The sequence below is a fragment of the Marmota monax genome, unplaced genomic scaffold, assembly GCF_021218885.2.
Source record: "Marmota monax isolate L192 unplaced genomic scaffold, Marmota_monax_Labrador192_F-V1.1 WCK01_AAM20220418_F8-fsc00061, whole genome shotgun sequence".
Taxonomy (NCBI): Eukaryota; Metazoa; Chordata; class Mammalia; order Rodentia; family Sciuridae; genus Marmota; species Marmota monax.
Window position 1 is genome coordinate 9,485,243 of NW_026695230.1, and position 16,970 is coordinate 9,502,212.

Below are 16,970 nucleotides of genomic sequence, written 5' to 3' on the forward strand. Positions count from 1 at the left end.
GATAACTTGTAGTTATTTCTAAAGACTTATCCCCCGTGAAGGATCTGAAAGACCATGATCCATGTTGAGGAGATTCAGAGGAACATCCTCTGAAGACAGATCTTATTACTTGGACAGGGTGGGTAGCTGTGTTGTCCCTTGATCTTTCAAAGAACCAGGTCTTGGCTGAGTCTGTGGCTTGAGTTGGGAGCTGTCCCTGCCTGTGAGAGGCCCTGGGGAGGACATGCTCTGTGTTCATATAGACAACTCAGTCTCTTCCCTGGGGCAAATTGAATTTGGACTTTCATCATGTCTTCTCATAAGCTTCCCTTGGGTGTGGCTGAGCAGCACAGTGCATGAGAACTAGAATTGTCATTGTATGTTCCTTTCTTTTCCTTCCCCATCTACTGCTGTCATTCACTGATGTCCAGAGTTATAGCCACAGTCAGTCCTTCTATAGCTAAAATCTGTTCATAGATGGCTCCCCACATGGCTGTCATACCCTCTTTCCTGGCTTACCCAAGGCTGCCATCTTTCTTCCACTAGGGAGTGGCTGGGGAGTGCTGGGGGTTAGAACATGTGGGGAGGCAGTTAGAACTCAAAATTGTAAGGTACAGAAATGGCAACAGTATCCATTTGTTCTGGATTTTCAGGATCAATCACAAATCTTTGTCCTACAGAGAAGATATTGGGTGTCTCATTTTCCATTGATGGAAAATGAGATAGTCATTTAAAATCATGTTGATGATTTTACAATGGTTTAAAAAATGAAGACGTAAGTTCACGATCACAATTATGTAAAAACCAAAAAGTGCCCACCCCCTAAAGCCCAAAACAGGCATTAAAAAAAAGAGTGGATATAAATATATCAGTCATTTGGATAGCAGGACTCTGGGTGATTTTATTTACTCTGCTTTTAGCTTTTTCTTATATTTCTCAAATATTCCATATATAATAAGACTCTATTAGTAGCTTAAGTGAAAGCAAATTAAATTTGATAAAATCCCAGACAAATCTTTTCTGTCATTGGACTGTGTGTCCTGAATTTTGACTAGAGATTCAGTCAACTGCCTTAACTTGAGAGCTCTTCTTCCTTATTTCCCCCTCTGGAAATCTAAAGTTAGGTAAAACCAGCTGAAAACCATGTTTCAGACATAGTTCTGCCTGGAAGCAGGGGATGAAAAAGGCAGCCTCTCAGAGCCCCTTCCCATCCCAAATGGTGATTATCTCTCACTGCACACAGTGTCTGCCAACAGGGGAGCGGCTGAGCATGGTGACATTCTCCTTCTGAGTGGGGAGCAGTAACAAAAGTCTGGCTGGGATGGAGGCCGGGGGCGGGGAATCTGAAGTAAGTGCCTGAGCTGATAAGGAGCCAGTGATCTTTCTGCTGGTGGGATGTGCACCTCCAGCTGCCAAGCATCCCACAGGGCCTGGCCCCTTGGAAAGCTTGCTACAGTGGTCCTGCTGCTGGAACTGCTCTGGGGGCACAGTAGTCACGGAGACTTGTGTGGAGAATTTCCCTCCTGGTACAGAAGCAGCACTGTTCTTTGAAGAGAGCATCAAATCTCTACAGTGGAAACTGGAATTTCTCCATCACACCTCTCGAAAAGTGAGCCTCTTGAAGGACATCTCAAGTGCTTTTTATTTGGCTGTGACTGGCTGGATTCTCCAGCTCCATCACTTCAGGGTCCTGGTACAGTCCTCCAAAGCAGATTTTTTTTCTATTCTTCAGGCAGCGAGTCTCAATTTATTATAGTCTGACTGGCATCAAACTGCCTGGATCCTGTTGCCCGTCAGAACAGTGGACAAAACCCAGCCACCAAACACTAAGACTTCTTCTTAAAAGGAAGCTTACTGGTCCTGGAGTTGGCAAGATCTTGGAATCTGGTATTGAACTGTTCAAGAGAGGTATTGAATTTGTGTGGAGGTATTTGTCACCACTGCTTTGAAAGACTGGCAGATGCAAGGGCTTTGTGGAGGCAGGTGAGGAGAATGCTCTCAAGTGTCTCTTTAGTGTCGAGCCAAGATGTTCCCAGTGTGCTGGCCCTCTCAGGGCCTGACTTCTCAGTGGAATGTACTGCATCTCTGGGATGCTGATAGGGAAGCACCAGGGATCCTCATTGGGGTGGACGGAAGGCTTCATCTCTTCTGCCTCTCCAGGCATAGTACAAGGGGTTAATATCTTTTATGGCTCTATTTTGGGGCAAATGGAGTGTTCCCAGAATAGTACTCTTTGTTGAGTAGTCTATTTTGGGAGACAAGCCCCATCGGCATTTATGTAAGCATTCTCTGTGTATATGGGGGTGTGCATGTGTGCGCAAGTGATTTCTTGTTACTAATTATAAACAGTTTCTTTTGGGAGTCAGGGAATTAGAGGTGTGTGTGTTTGTGTGTGTGTGTAAGGGTATGAATTGCTCTTGCCTCCTGTGAAGAATAATAGTGTGTGCCCATCTGATGGGGCAGTTGTCACAGACACCCAAGTAGGACAGCAGTATGAGGACCTTAGGACAACAGGCAGGGATGACAGTCTGGGCGCCTTTGTGGCTGTCTGGCTGTGGAAATGTGCCCATCTGTCTTTCTCTTGGTTCTCTGAAGCACTAGGGCAGGCCCTTCGGCTGTAGTTTGGAGTCAGGTAGTCTCTAAAAAATCTGGCCAGAATCGTTCTAAGGCCAAGCAACCAATTCCAACATGGAACAAATCTCTGCTACCAGTTCCCACTCCTTAGCTTGGCACTAACACATTGGATTCCCCATGTCTCCCCACAGGCCAAACCCACATATGTCAAAGCAAGAGAGAAACCAAAGACCATCCAGCATGGTCAGTGAAACATCCACAGCTGGTACGACATCTACCCTGGAGGCCAAGCCTGGACCCAAGGTGAGTTCCTGGCCACTGGTTCCATCTCTCCCTTTTGTATTTTGCCAAGCCCCCTTATAATCAGAGGCCCATTCGATGGTCACCATAGTTTTGTGAGGGAGATCCCTAAGAAGTATCCTCCCTAAGTGATAGGTCAGGATATTTTTTAAAATATTTTTTTAGTTGTCAATGGACCTTTGTTTTATTTATTTATATGTGGTGCTGAGAATCGAACCCAGTGCCTCACACATGCTAGGCAAATGCTAACACTGAGCCACAATCCCAGCCCAGGATATTGAGGTCAGGAGGCATTATGTCCCTTGTCCAAGAAAATGGGTGATTGCTGAAAGACCAGGACTGATATCTGGGTCCTTGAACACATTCTCTACTTTCCTGTCATGTGTTGAGAAGGCCACACTGTTGTTCCTATGGGCTGTGTGTTAAAGCCTGATGAGATTCTGTGACAGATGGACCTGAGGAAGGGTGTCCTTGGAAAGAGCACCAAAGTTCCTGTGCTCAGTGTGTGGGAACACTGACTAAAGATCAGGGAGAAGAGTCAGCATTGCACAATGGGGGAGAGTATTGAAGGGCAAACCCAGACAGGAGGGTAAAGATCAGGACATAGGCAAGAAATCTATGACCAAAAAATAGCTTTACACCAGAGAGCCATAGACATATTAGAGACAACAGCTGCTGGTGAGTTGGTTGAAAAATCCCTTTAAATTTTTTTCTTTGTGACCCAGCTGGGAGGCTTGCCAGGTCTTGAGCTTGCTTTTTAATTAGAATGCTATGGCCATGTGCATGCCTATTCTCTGTCTCGTTGCTGTTTTGATCAAAGGGTGCTGCCACTTAGAGTAAAGCAGCGAGAGCCAACAGCCTTCCTACCACAAGTGCTTTCTTGCACCTCCCTAAATTCCCTGCTGCTAGAGTTTAACTCTGCTTTTTCCTAGATCATTAAGTCCAGCAATAAAGTCCACAGTTTTGGGAAGAGGGAACAGGCCATTCGGAGAAACCTCAATGTTCCAGTGGTGGTGAGGGGCTGGCTGCACAAGCAGGTGAGGAGCCGAGGAGTGGGAGGTGGCGGGATGGCCCTTGCTGCATTCCTTCTTTTTCCTAGCCCCAGGACACAGGAAGAGGCACAAAAGTTTTTGCTCCCAAGTTTGTGTGGGGACAGGTGCATTCTGCCCACCATGCTGAGTGATTTGCTGTTCATTTTTATGAGTGGACTGGCTGCTGAAGGGTTACAGCTTCTCTCCCAAAACCCACTCAGCCTCTGACCACTGGTACTGTCGGCTGACCTGGGACCCAGGCCATAGAGTGAAAGGGTCAGCCTGAATTCAGCCTTACCACCAATTTCTACTAGAACCTGCCTTCCTGATGTTAAAGTCTTTATTATCATTTGACTGAAAAAGTCCCATCTTTTCCTCTCTCTTTTCTAGCACACATATCTAGCTCCTTAGCACCCCAGATTCCAAATCAGCCAGACTCAGCTCATTGTTTCCACACCCCTTACTTCTCTTTCCCCTAGCCTGTTTTTTCTGGATCTTAATAATGTGGGTACTATACCTACTCTCCTGGGCACACAGGTTAGAGACCTCAGAACCATCACCTGCTCCTCCTTCTCCCACTTCCATTCAGTGAGGAAGTGATATCTCTGTCTCCCCTAGGCCATGTTTCATCTCCAACCCCAAGTTTATCCACTTCTAGTCCTATGGCCGTGCTGGGCTATGAGCTCCCAGGACGGTGTCTCTTTTGTCCCCTTTCTTCTCTCCTTGCCATTCATTCATTTGCTTCCCAAGTGTTTGCCATGTTCTGAATGCTCTCACAGAGCCTATAAAGAGATAAGTGACATGTGGTTCCTGTCTTCAAGGAGCTCATCATCTGCCAAGGGAAACAGCACATCTCTTGTGTCACATTGTTATCCATCCTGTCATAGCATCCTGTCTACCTATGCTGTGCTTCCTGTCAGCATCCCCAAAAGCCACCAATCAAATTCCAAGAGCAATGATATCCATTTTAGAAAAATCCTTTGTGGGAAGTGAGAGAAGGGCATTGTGTTGCACACTACATGGGAGCATTCCCAAAAAGTTCATTTGATGTGTGTTTCCCCAGTTCTGTTTCTTGGTATAGTTTTCACAGTGCTTAGTCTCTTCTGTCAGATCTGCCTCTGGCCCCAAACTATTGCTCCCATCCCCACTCCTCACAGCTTCTGTTCTCCTCTCTTTTAGCTACATCTCTTTTCTATTTGAGTAATTTAATCTCTGATTTTTTTTTTCCGTGTGTATGACTGTCCCTGTTGAACAAAGGATGCTCCTTGGAAACATGGAAGGAGAGGGAAGGGATCCTAAATAATTCTTCTCCCCTCTTTCCATGCCCTTGCTGACCCAGTGACTGTGCTGTACCCATAACAGGTCTGTGTAGAACACTCTGGACACAGCAGAGTGTAGCTGTGCCTGGGGAGTTCTGAAAGGCTTCCCAAGATAAGTGATGTTGGCACTAGGTATGGCAGGATGGGTAATCCCATTAAAAAGGAAGCAGGTATTGTGTGCCAAGACCTCAGAAATAATCTGGTCAATTCGGAGGAGGTAAAATTGATAAATTGATGACATCATCAAGTTAAATTTGGTTTTAGCAGTTTGATAGAAGGATGAACAAACCTCATGTTTAGGTTTAGAAATTGTCAGGTTTTATTTTGTTTTTGTTTTAATTCAAGCCTGTCAAACAACTTCTGCATAAGGAAGATGAATTTTAACAACTTTAACTAAAAACAGCTCTGAGATTTTCTTAGGTTTTGAAGAGAACTGACCCTAGAAACATTGCTAATTTCCTCCCTTGGCCATATTTTTTGAATTTTCATAGTTATTTAAAATGTTCTTTTTTTTTCATAGTTGTAGTTGAACACATTACTTTATTTTTATTTTTTAAATGTTCTTTTTTTAATTGGTGCATTATAATTATACATAAGTGGGATTTATTATGCTATATTCGTACATACACATAATTTGATCAATCTCATTCCCCACTAAAATGTTCTTTTTATATATATATATATATATATATATATATATATATATATATATATATATATATATATATAGTTATTGTTGTAGTGGACACAATACCTTTATTTTCTTTATTTATTTTTATGTGGTGCTGAGGATCAATCAAACCCAGGGCCTCACATTTGGTAGGCCAGCAGTCTACTGCTGAGCCACAACCCCAGCCAGCTGCACTAAAATGTTCTTAATAAATGTAAAGTTTTACATTTCAGATGAGTAAAGCCAGACTCTTTTTATAAGGAAATTTTATAGCAAAGAAAATCCAATCTCCACATTGAATGGAAGTAAAACAACAACAAAATCAGTTCCTTATCATAGAGAACTGAGCTTAGTTAAAAGGGAACATTACTTCAGTTAATTAATTAGCTAACTTAAACTATATTCAATACTATGCAAATTCAGTTTTCTAATCAGCCCAAATGAAGATATTTTACAGCACAAAACAAAATAAAAAACTTCCTTTTGTTAAGAGCTGATCCCTTTATTAATAGGAGACCTGTACTTTTGAATTCACATTTTCCTTTCTAGAATAAGGTGGATTATAATAATTTGTTTCCTGGAGACCAAAAAAAAAAAAAAAGAAAAAACCCTCCTGTGATAAACCAACATTGAATCTAATTTAATGCCCCATTCAAAGAATAGCTATTCAATAAAATATTTATTAATTTATTAAAAGAGTGAATATGGGCAAGTCTTGGATCCAGAATTAGGTTATTAGGTTGTACATGATTGGAGGGGAACAGTATGCTCAGATAGTGTCCTGACTGCTTTTCTTTGCTTTGCAGGACAGTTCTGGGATGAGACTGTGGAAAAGGAGGTGGTTTGTGCTTGCTGATTACTGCTTGTTTTACTATAAAGGTGAGTTTAAGGCTCAGCCAACCAAGAACTGTTTGTGTTAGAGAATGGTGGTAAGGGCACACAATTGGTGGTTTTCTTAAATCCAGTAGACAGACTAATAGTCTGAGCTAATTAGTAGCCTATTACCCTGTCAAAGTGTGGTTTTTTTTTTTGATACTGGGGATTGAACTCAGGGGCACTCAACCACTGAGCCACATCCCCAACCCTATTTTGTATTTTATTTAGAGACAGGGTATCACTGAGTTGCTTAGTGACTCACTTTTGCTGGGGCTGGCTTTGAACTTGCAATCCTCCTGCCTCAGCCTCCTGAGCTGCTGGGATTATAAGTGTGCGCTACCGTGCCTGGCCATGTTTTTATTAATGTTTATTATTGGTGACTTCACTTTTACCAGTCTTAGCACTGGAAAGTGAGGCTATTGATTTCAAGGAAATAGAATCCAGTTTGTTTACTACTTAGGGTCTCAAAATTCAGAAAATCAGGTTCTGCCCTACTTGAAATATAGTTACACCTTGGAGGCAATCTGGTGAGGTGAGAAGTATAGATAAATTATATTTTGTAACCCATCATCTAGATTTATCCTCTTTGATGTTGGATGGGCAGTTGGTGAATTGAATTGACCATCTGAGTATTTATGGAGGACTACATTAAGTTTGGGACTGGGCAGTGTTGAGAAGGAAGTCTCAAATATGGAGGAGAGAAAGACATTTACCAGACAAGACTAGACTATGATTGATGCTTTAAAAGACATCTGAAGTCCTTAGGTGGTTCAGGGGGAGCAACAAGTGAATTATGTTGGAGAATCTGAGAAGGGTTTTTTAGAAAAGATAGGATTTGAGTTGGACTTTTAAGGATGGGTAGAGCTTTGCCTATGTGGGAGGAAACGGGCATCATGAAGAGAGGATACAACTTTGAGTAAAGTTCTAGGAGCAGAACAAAGTATAAGAGACCTTCTGGCCAAGTGAGTCTTGCATGGAGAATATACTAGAAGATAAAGCCCAGAGGTGAATAAGGGCCAAAATGAAAGGGCTGTCACCCGTAGACAGGGCGAATTTGACTTTGTGTCCAATGAGGAATCAGAGAGTGCCTTTAAGTCAGAGCGATAGCACCCTCTCCATAGGCAGTAAGACACCACTGGTTAAGAAGATGGTTTGGAGGAAGAGAGAATAGAACTAGAAGGTAGGATTTTTCACACAGTCTTGTAACTTTGCCAATGAGGTTTGCCCCATCCAGAATGTGCCTCCCTGTCCTTGAAAAGACTTCAAACACTTTCTAAAGCCTTCTCAACTTCCTCACAGCCCGGGCCATACTGCCCTTTTCCAGGTTGATTTGAGTGTGCTCATGTGATTCTCTCTGCTCTTGGGGGGAGTGCCCTGTGTGGTTCACCTTAATAGTTCCAGCATTGCACAAAAGTGCCCAGGGAGTGTCTAAATGATTCATGAAGAGGAGATGGCCATAGTCCCCGGGAGAGAGAAGAAGCCCTGAACAGAGTACCCAGAAGGTTGTTCTAATGTGTTTTTCCATTCAAAGACAGCCGAGAAGAAGTGGTCCTCGGGAGCATTCCTCTACCCAGCTACGTGATCTCACCTGTGGCCCCTGAGGATCGCATAAGTCGCAAGTACTCCTTTAAGGTAGTGCCCCTTCTCTCTCTTCTGCATCAATTCCATGTTAAGCTGTTCTGAAAAATGCCTTTATACACACAGTTGCTTTTGGGAGGAGGGAAGTTGGTTAGGAAGCTAGAGAGTTTCAGACTCAGATTAACAAATATATAAATTATTTAAACTAGAATAATATGTCAATAGTAATTTCATGTGGATCTGAACTTTGGAGTCCTCCAGTTTTGTTCAAGTATTAAACCCTTTCCTCCCCCACGGCTACTATATATTGCCTTCTTATCAACTTAATCAGCCAGTGTACCCAGTATCCACCCATTTAGTGTAATTGATGATCCCCACAATGGATTTATGTCAATTAAATTATGAGTCCTCACATTGAGGGATGGGAGCCTGCATGTTGAAGAAACTGTCAGGTTTGTTCACTTTATTTATCTTGTGGTAAAGTCATTAGAATGAAATTGATCAAATCCCTAGGCAGATGTTTCCACCAGCAGAACCCCTTTTCTGCTTCCTTTGTGTCATGCCATTTGGAGTGTGTGGGGCTGAGATCATTGGTGACAGTCCTTTGGTGCACTCTGACACTTGTGTGGAGGTTGTAGGAAGGTGGTGGTTAATCCCAAACTTGGGAGTCCTGAGGCCTTCTCCATTGGTGGCCTCCACAGATTCCTTCACTGCAGTACTTCTTGGGTCCCTCAAGAATGGTGAGGAGATCATCAGTTGTACTAAGTGGCAATTCAGTTTACAGCATTTGGAGCAGAAGTCCCAGAGAACATTGCGGCAATAGCCCTGATGACAGTAGAAGAGAATCCCTGCCCTCTCACAGCTGCTTAGGGTAAAGAGAATGCCATCCACTTCAAGCTGGGTAGGGTCTCCTGACCCTACTATTCCTCTCACTTGGCTCTCCTGTATTGGGGGTACAAGGTGAGTATTAGGCAGCAGGCATTATAGCAGAGTCACCTTTTCCAGGCATAGATAGTTGAAAGACCATGGAAAAGGCCCAGTCAGGACACCCGCCATTCTTGGGAAGGGCTGGCCAGTGTTAACATGTAGTGGCTGGGGTGTTATCATTTGGTCCTTAGTCTGTGAGAGGCTTTTGCAAGTGATCTTCTGCACCAGCATCTTGAACTGGAATCTATGGTGGTGCTTACTGAATCTATGGTGTCACCTACTGTTTTAGTCATCTTTTTCACTGCTGTGATCAAAAGACCTGACAAGAATAATTAGAAGAAGAAAAGTTTATTTGGGGGCTCATGATTTCAGAGGTCTCAGTCCATAGATAGCTGGCTCCATTTCTCAGAGCTTGAGGTGAGGCAGGACACCATGTCGGAAGAGTATGGTGGAGAAAAGTGGCTTAGGACATCTCACCAGGAAGCAGACAGAGAGCTCCTTTCAACAAGGGCAAAATATATGCCCCAAAGGCATGCCTCCAGGGACCACCTCCTCTAGTCACACCCTGACTGCCTACAGTTACCTTTCAGTTAATTCCTATCCATGGATAAATGCACTGATTGTGTTCACACTCTTATAAACCAATCATTTCACCTCTCTAAGCTTTCTTGCATTGTCTCATACTTGAGCCTTTGGGGGCTACTTCACATCTAAACCATAACACCTACTTTCCTGCTACCTTCCCTTTCCAAGGGAGCACAGAATAAGCTGATACTTCAGCTTCATTTATCAGCAGGTTGGAGCTGTCCTCCCTCATGTCAAGTGTTACTCCAGAATTGCTACAGATCTGTGATTCTGGCATCTTCCTTCACTTCTGAGGCATGGAATAGTATTGCCTTCTATCTGTAAAACCAAGTGCGTTCATGCATGTTAACTCATTTAATGCTCCTGGAGAACTTGAGAGGTCAGTATTTTTGGCTATTTTATATATAAAGGAAGTGGGGGTCAGAGAGCTTTAGAAACTTTGCCCGAAGTCACAAAGTTGGAAGATGATGGAGGCCACACTCTACCCTGAATTCTATTCTCTTTCATTTGAATTACAGGGAGGAGGGACAGTTTCTCACTCTTCTTCTCTGTTTTTCCTTTCATGTCTTCTCTCAGTCACTTCCTGCACATTGCAGGAGGTAAAAGAAGGTTTGAATGATCATTTATTGTATTGTTTAGAAACTCTCCTTTGTAACTCAGGAGCTGTTCTGAAATCATATTGTTCAATGGCTTTTGAACTTGCCTTTTGCAGCCTAAAAGTCTTCCTTAGAAAACCCTCCTTTCTGGGTTGAGCATCACTTCTGGGCAAACATGCCACACATGGTTTGGGATGGAGCAGCATTTGGAATGTCCTTAGAGTGACTTATTGTGACTATACATATTTCATCTTAACACTTCATTGGGAAGTATAAAAATAGATTCTAAGAAAACATATGTGTGTTAAACTTCTTCTTCTCCCTTTCTCTCTCCCTCTCCCTCCTCTTTCTCCCTATTCCCTCCTTAGGAGGACTTCACCAAGTGATGGGGATGTAGTTCAGTGGTAAAGCACTTGCCTAGTGTACACGAGGTCCTGGGTTCAACCCCCAACATCCCAAAAAAGAAAGGAAAAGGAAAAAAAAACAGATTTCACCAAGAATGTTCTCCAAATCTCCAAATCTCCCAAATCTGGGAGACAGAAGGCATCATGTGTTTAGGGGTATTTGGGGTCATCAGGGTCTAAAAGAGCAGAGAAAGCTTCTGCAGATCTGGTCATGGTCAGCAGGTTCTGCAGAAAAGGCATTGTTTTCCTGAGACAGAAAGATTTCCCTTTGGGTTTCAGCATTGTTCTTTGGGGTGCTAGTGAGTGGGCTGTGGGGCAGTTCAGAATCTGTGTTCTTAGACATTCCAAGAAATGCAGTGTTCTATGTCCTGGGCCTCACAACTTGGGTTCTTCTCTGTGCAGAGCTGAGGCTCTCCCAGTGGTGCTCTTCCCTCCACTTCTTTATGCTAGTCATGCTGGCTTCATCCTGAAGATGAATACTCTGTGCTCTCATCCTTCTTGGGGTTGTGGCCTCTCTGCCCTGCTACTCCTACTAAGTAGCTGCTTATCATGTGGAAGACAGCGTGAACGTCAGTTCCTCTAAGTCCTTCTCTGGGTCAGGCCATGTTCCCATTGCCCTCTCACAGCATCCTGAACCTTTTGATAACATTTACTGTGGTTGTAGATCCTTGTCCTAGGGCTTCTCCTACTTGTCTGTAAACTGTCATGGCCTTTTTTCAGGCTGCCCCTCCAACTTTTAGGACACACTTTTCTATCTAGTAAACAATAAATGATGAATTATTGTTGCATGAATAAGCTCAAGGAGGATCAACCAGTTGGTGGGCCCTGGCCTTCTGGGTGTTCCTTTATTTCCCACATAAGTTTTTTTTTTTTTTTTTTTCCTGTTCTAAAGGCTGTCCTGAGGGGCTTGAAGTAGAAGGATTCTGGCTCCCTTCACCAATGCTGTATCAAGACCTGAGGTTTAAGAGCCAGCAGAGCAGTCACATCCTAGGTACATTATGTTTTTGAGGGAAATGCTTCCTTGCTCACAGCCTCATTTTTTTTTTTTTTTAAAGGTATAGCCTGGTTTCTGTTCAGTCATATAAAGTTGCCAAGTAGGATTTTGTTAACCGAGAAGCAGAGAAGAGAGAGGAAGAGGTCATTTCCTAGATGAGACTAGGGAGGAATGAGGAGACTTGAGGTCATCTGGGCCCTGGCATCTTCCTCGGGCTCAGGAAATCTTGGGCTTGGGTCATTTGGCCAGATGAAATGGGAGCTCCAGTCCTTCTTGCCCTCACAGTTAATATATCTAATATGCACCAGCACAGGCAGCATGCATTTGGGAACCTGTTCTTCAGAGCCAAGAGCAGCAGGCACACACCTGCTACAGTTTGATTAGTGAATGAGTTTATATTTGTGATCTTGCATGACTCCTCTGTGATGCTAGGTGCAACTCTCAAGGCCCATTTGTTGACAGACGTGCAAACTCATGTCTGCATGCTTGAGACATGTCCTGGGTTGATTCCTGGACAAGGCTGGCTACATGAATTCTTGTACAGCAGAGACCTACCATTTCTAGTATGCCTTAGTTGTGTCTGGTGGGGTGAACACCTGTCCCAGAACCCTCTGTGACTAGGCAGAAAACGCTAAGAATACTCAGGAGACACACTGCTGATTCTCAATAAGACATGAATAAGTTCCTTCTCTTTCTTATTGCTGCATTTCCACCTTGCTAATATGGAGGAATCCATCCTCAGACCAGAGATACCCCTAAGATATACAAAGGAAGAATGCAAGGTTTCTTCAGTCACTGTAGGGGCTTTGAATGAAGGCCAAGTTTGCCTAGACTCCTTTGACACTGGGCTAGGTGAACTCGGACATGTGAATGTCAGAAGAGGTCCACATTTAATATGTATTTTAGACTCATGTTAAATGTAAGGAGAAATAAATTCTGAAGGTTCATCTGAGAAGTTTTCATTCACCCATTTTGGAAGCATGCAATCTTCTTGCTTTTAATTTTAATTTTTAATTCTTTTTTGGTCCTTAGTGGAGTCTGCCTTTCATTCTGGAAACAGATTATAGGACCAGTGATCTGTATAATCACCTTCATTTCTGGAGAGGACCTGCAAGCATTGTACAGAGAAGCCCGGATGTGAAGTCAGACCTGGGCTCCAACTCTCCCTTCCTTCATTTAACACATATTTATTTAATATCTACTATGTGCCAAACACTCTTCCTGGGGATACAGTAGTACACAAGATAGAAAAGGTTCCTGCTCTTGTGGAATTTATAATCCAGAGGAAGAGACAGATGATAACCCGGTGACAAACAAGTGTGTAAAATTAATAGTACCAGCTAATGATAAGTGTTATGAAGAACCTGCTATCTGGGAAATTTACCTAACATCTCAGAGCTTCATTTGATGCATCTGTAAAACAGAGATTCTGTCTGTATTCTCAAGGCTATTGGGATTAAAATGAGACTGAAATCATTGAAATACTTAGGAGACACGAAGTAGGCACTCAGTAAATCTTATTTCTATACCATCTTCCTATGTATATTGGATGAGATTTTACTTGCAAATTAAAAAAAAAAATTGGTCTCCACTTATCAGAGCACAGGGAGAGAAACTAGTGTAGCCTCTGATTTGCAAACCATCCCAGTTGCTTTTCAGGCGTCATGCCCAGCACCTCTTCCCAGAAAGCACCTTGAGACAGAAGCACTTAATAGATGCACGAGAGTTTTTAATCAAATGTTGGTTAGCTCTCCAACTCAGTAGTGACTATTCGAAGAGACAGAATACCAGCTTCTGTGGTGGAAATGCATCACATTTTGTGCCATGCAGTTGAAGCACAGTGAGCATGGGCCCATTTGTCTCTATAGAGACACCTTGCTGTGTATAAAGGCCCCTTGGACAATGTTCTTTCAGTGAGATATGAAGGGGGCATTCTCTTGGTGAAAGTCAGCACCAAGCCACATGTTGCTGCAGCTGATTTTGACTCAGTTCTTGTCTGATTTTAGCCAAACCTGGAATTATGTGCTTCAGACAAACAAAAACAGGGAATCCTAAGAGTCTACTTTTACTGAATAGGGATTTTTTTAAAAAAGTCTGTTTCTGGGGCTAGGGATGTGGCAAAGGGTAGAGTACTTGCCTAGCATGCTTGAGGCCCTGGGTTTGGTCTATAGCAACACACACACACACACACACACACAGTGTTCTTAAATAAGCATAGCCTCTGTGCTCCTTGGTAAGCAGAAATTGGATAAATAGAAAATAGCAGCAGGGCTTTTCTTATGGACAACAGACATAGCTCTTACTGGGCTTTACAGCACTAAGGAAGCAGAATCTAGCCCCTGACATTTTCCAGGTGTGGAACGAAACTGGTTGGTGCTGTAGTTTTTAGTCTGGAAGGGGAAGAACATGGCCAGCTGTTTCCTTCTTCTTGCTCCTAGATGGGAAATGTGTACTAAACTCTCTTTGTCCTGGATTTCCATCTCCATGCTTACAGGCTGTGCACACAGGGATGCGAGCACTCATCTACAACAGCTCTACGGTGGGCTCTCAGGCTGAGCAGTCAGGCATGAGGACCTACTACTTCAGTGCTGATACCCAGGAGGACATGAACGCCTGGATCAGAGCCATGAACCAGGCTGCACAGGTGCTATCTCGATCGTCACTGAAGAGGTCAGTTCTGATGGAGTGTCCCTGCCAGAGCTTCCTACTCTGGGATGGGAACCCAAATAAATCCTCTGATTCCTGAAATTCCACTGTTTACTCCCTGGTACTAATCATTCCTCTCTTTGAAATTCTTTTTAACAATGAGTGCTTCTAGAAGAATCCATAAACAACTAACACAAGTTGCCCACCCCAGGTGGAAGTTCCCCTTTCTTTACTAGATAGAAACACTAAGGCCTGGAGGGGTGTTCCAACTGCCTGGGATATACAGCCATGGGAACTGGCATATTTGTGATTCTCTATTTTTATTCTTTTCTGTGTGGTAGAAGGTACAACCTTGGGGCACCAGATTGGGGAAGGGAACATGGCTGGCAAGAAAGGTCTTACCAACTGAAAGTGTGCTACAGCTGCCTACCATGTTCAGTGCTTCTTTGCTTAAGTGGCCCAACCAAGGATATAGTGGGGGATCTTGAAATTCCTGAGTCTATTAGTTATAGATGACACCCTGAGAAAATGCTAAGGAGGAGTAAGAGCAGAGTTGGAGACCCAGAGAGAGAACAGAAAAGCCCCAAAGAAGTTTAGTATATATTTAGCTAGTCCTCATTGGATATGGGTCCCATTTGACTACAGAGACACCTTGGTGGGTGTACAGGCTCCTTGGACAGTGTTCTTTCAGTGAGGCTTGAAGTGGGCATTCTCCAGCAACCTAAAAGTGCAATGTTTGAGTGACTAGAAATGAATTTCACAAGGTGAATTTTAACTTTTCAACCTTTTCTAACTTCCGATTGTGTAATTTTGGGCATTCATGTTATTTCCCAGCATTGTGCTCTCTTTCTCGAGGCAGATAAACCATTGATATATGGTTATCTCCTTCAACAGGGCAGGTTGGGGTCAGGCCCTATTCTCCAGAGCTTCCTATATAATACCTCAGTCCAAGCATTTATCACACTGGGTTTTATCTCCCCTTCTGTCGTCTTTTCGGTATCCTAGGCTCCACACGGGAATTATCTTTGTGTCTTCTGCACAACATCTGACACAAGCTCTCAAATGACTATTGAGTAACAGGTTGAAAGAATGAATGAATGAATATGCTGAGCAGGACAGAACCAAAGACTGAGCAGTTTCCCCATGGGCCCTGAACCAGTAGCTCTTTACTACAGGTATTCAGTCAGTTTTGACTCTACCTTCTAGCATTGTCATCCAGCCAGAATTATTCTGTGGTGCTTATGATGACATGAAAGCTTCTCCAAGTAGCCTGCAGGTGTCTGTTCACAATGTCATTAGCATTCCCTAGGAGAAAGAAACTGAATAGGTTTGACACAACTTATTTTGGTACACATGCTGGTCCCTAATGCCCCCCCCCACCACCATACACATTATTCTTTTTTAAAAAATTTTTTTAATATTTACTTTTTAATTATAGTTGGACACAATGCCTTTATTTTACTTATTTATTTTTATGTGGTGCTGAGGATAAAACCTAGGGCCTCACACATGCCAGGCAAGCGTTCCACCGCTGAGCCACAACCCCAGCCCTTACACTTTATGTAAAGTCAGAGGGTTTCTTCTTATGTTCCAGCTTTGTTCAATGCATTGTGGCCGACTAGTAACTAGAGTACTGGATAAAAGAAAATTTGAGAATAACATGGGCCTTAACAGGAAAAGGTGCTGTGATTGACAAATGACATTTGCCTCTCGAGGATTAATTTGCTAGCCATGATTTGGATATTTTTTACTCTTCTTACCTGAAGAATATGTAATTAGCTGTCATCTTTTGGTTTTAGAATGGATCCTTTCCTTTTATGGTCTCAGGCCATTGTATTGTCTCTAACTTTTCTCTAAACTTTTTGAAATTTATTCCTGTTTTGCTTTTAATAAACTCTTAAAACTCCATGATCATGTTTGTTCAAGATTCCTTCCCTCTTAAAAAAGAAAAAGGATAAAAAACAAAACTAAAAAACTTGTTCTAGGGGCTGGGGATGTGGCTCAAGCGGTAGCGCGCTAGCCTGGCATGCATGCGGCCCAGGTTCGATCCTCAGCACCACATACAAACAAAGATGTTGTGTCTGCCTAAAAAATAAAAAAAGAACACCAGTGGATATTTAAAAAATAAAAACTTGAATGCAGAATAACAAGGAGGACTTTAAAAAAAAAAAAAAAAAAAACTTGTTCTATCTTCCAAGCCAGAATAATAAAGACATAATAACATTTTCCCTTAAGTTCTTGAGAAATTGTCAGCCAAGCAATAAAGACTTATTAAATGTTCTGTTTTTCCAGAATAAGATGTTCAGACATTTGGTTAGTTAAAATTATCTGTCAGGCAGACTGAATCTTGCCTCTAATCTAGTCTGGTCTTGTGCATTGCAGAACCACTCTCTGTAAGTGGGTGGCCCCAGGGGTAGCTTTTGTTCTCTCCCTCTGTGATTCTCACCCAGATCCTTCTGTCCTCATTCATATAGGTATTTGCTTTCTTGGT

The 16,970-nt window shown here is 42.8% G+C and overlaps 1 protein-coding gene across 6 annotated transcripts in view; it reads left to right on the forward strand.

Annotated features, from left to right (window-relative positions):
- Nucleotides 1-16,970, forward strand: part of Plekha7 (pleckstrin homology domain containing A7) — a 215,618-nt gene that overhangs the window by 142,407 nt on the left and 56,241 nt on the right. For 5 of the 6 annotated variants that reach the window (XM_058576952.1, XM_046438058.1, XM_058576955.1 and 2 more), the window contains 5 exons: nucleotides 2,745-2,856; nucleotides 3,786-3,890; nucleotides 6,680-6,752; nucleotides 8,281-8,381; nucleotides 14,328-14,503. In XM_058576952.1, coding sequence (XP_058432935.1) covers nucleotides 2,745-2,856; nucleotides 3,786-3,890; nucleotides 6,680-6,752; nucleotides 8,281-8,381; nucleotides 14,328-14,503 — 567 coding nt within the window. Of the gene's footprint in view, nucleotides 1-1,051; nucleotides 1,963-2,744; nucleotides 2,857-3,785; nucleotides 3,891-6,679; nucleotides 6,753-8,280; nucleotides 8,382-14,327; nucleotides 14,504-16,970 lie in introns of those variants that run through there. The other variant, XM_058576954.1, reaches the window with a different exon arrangement.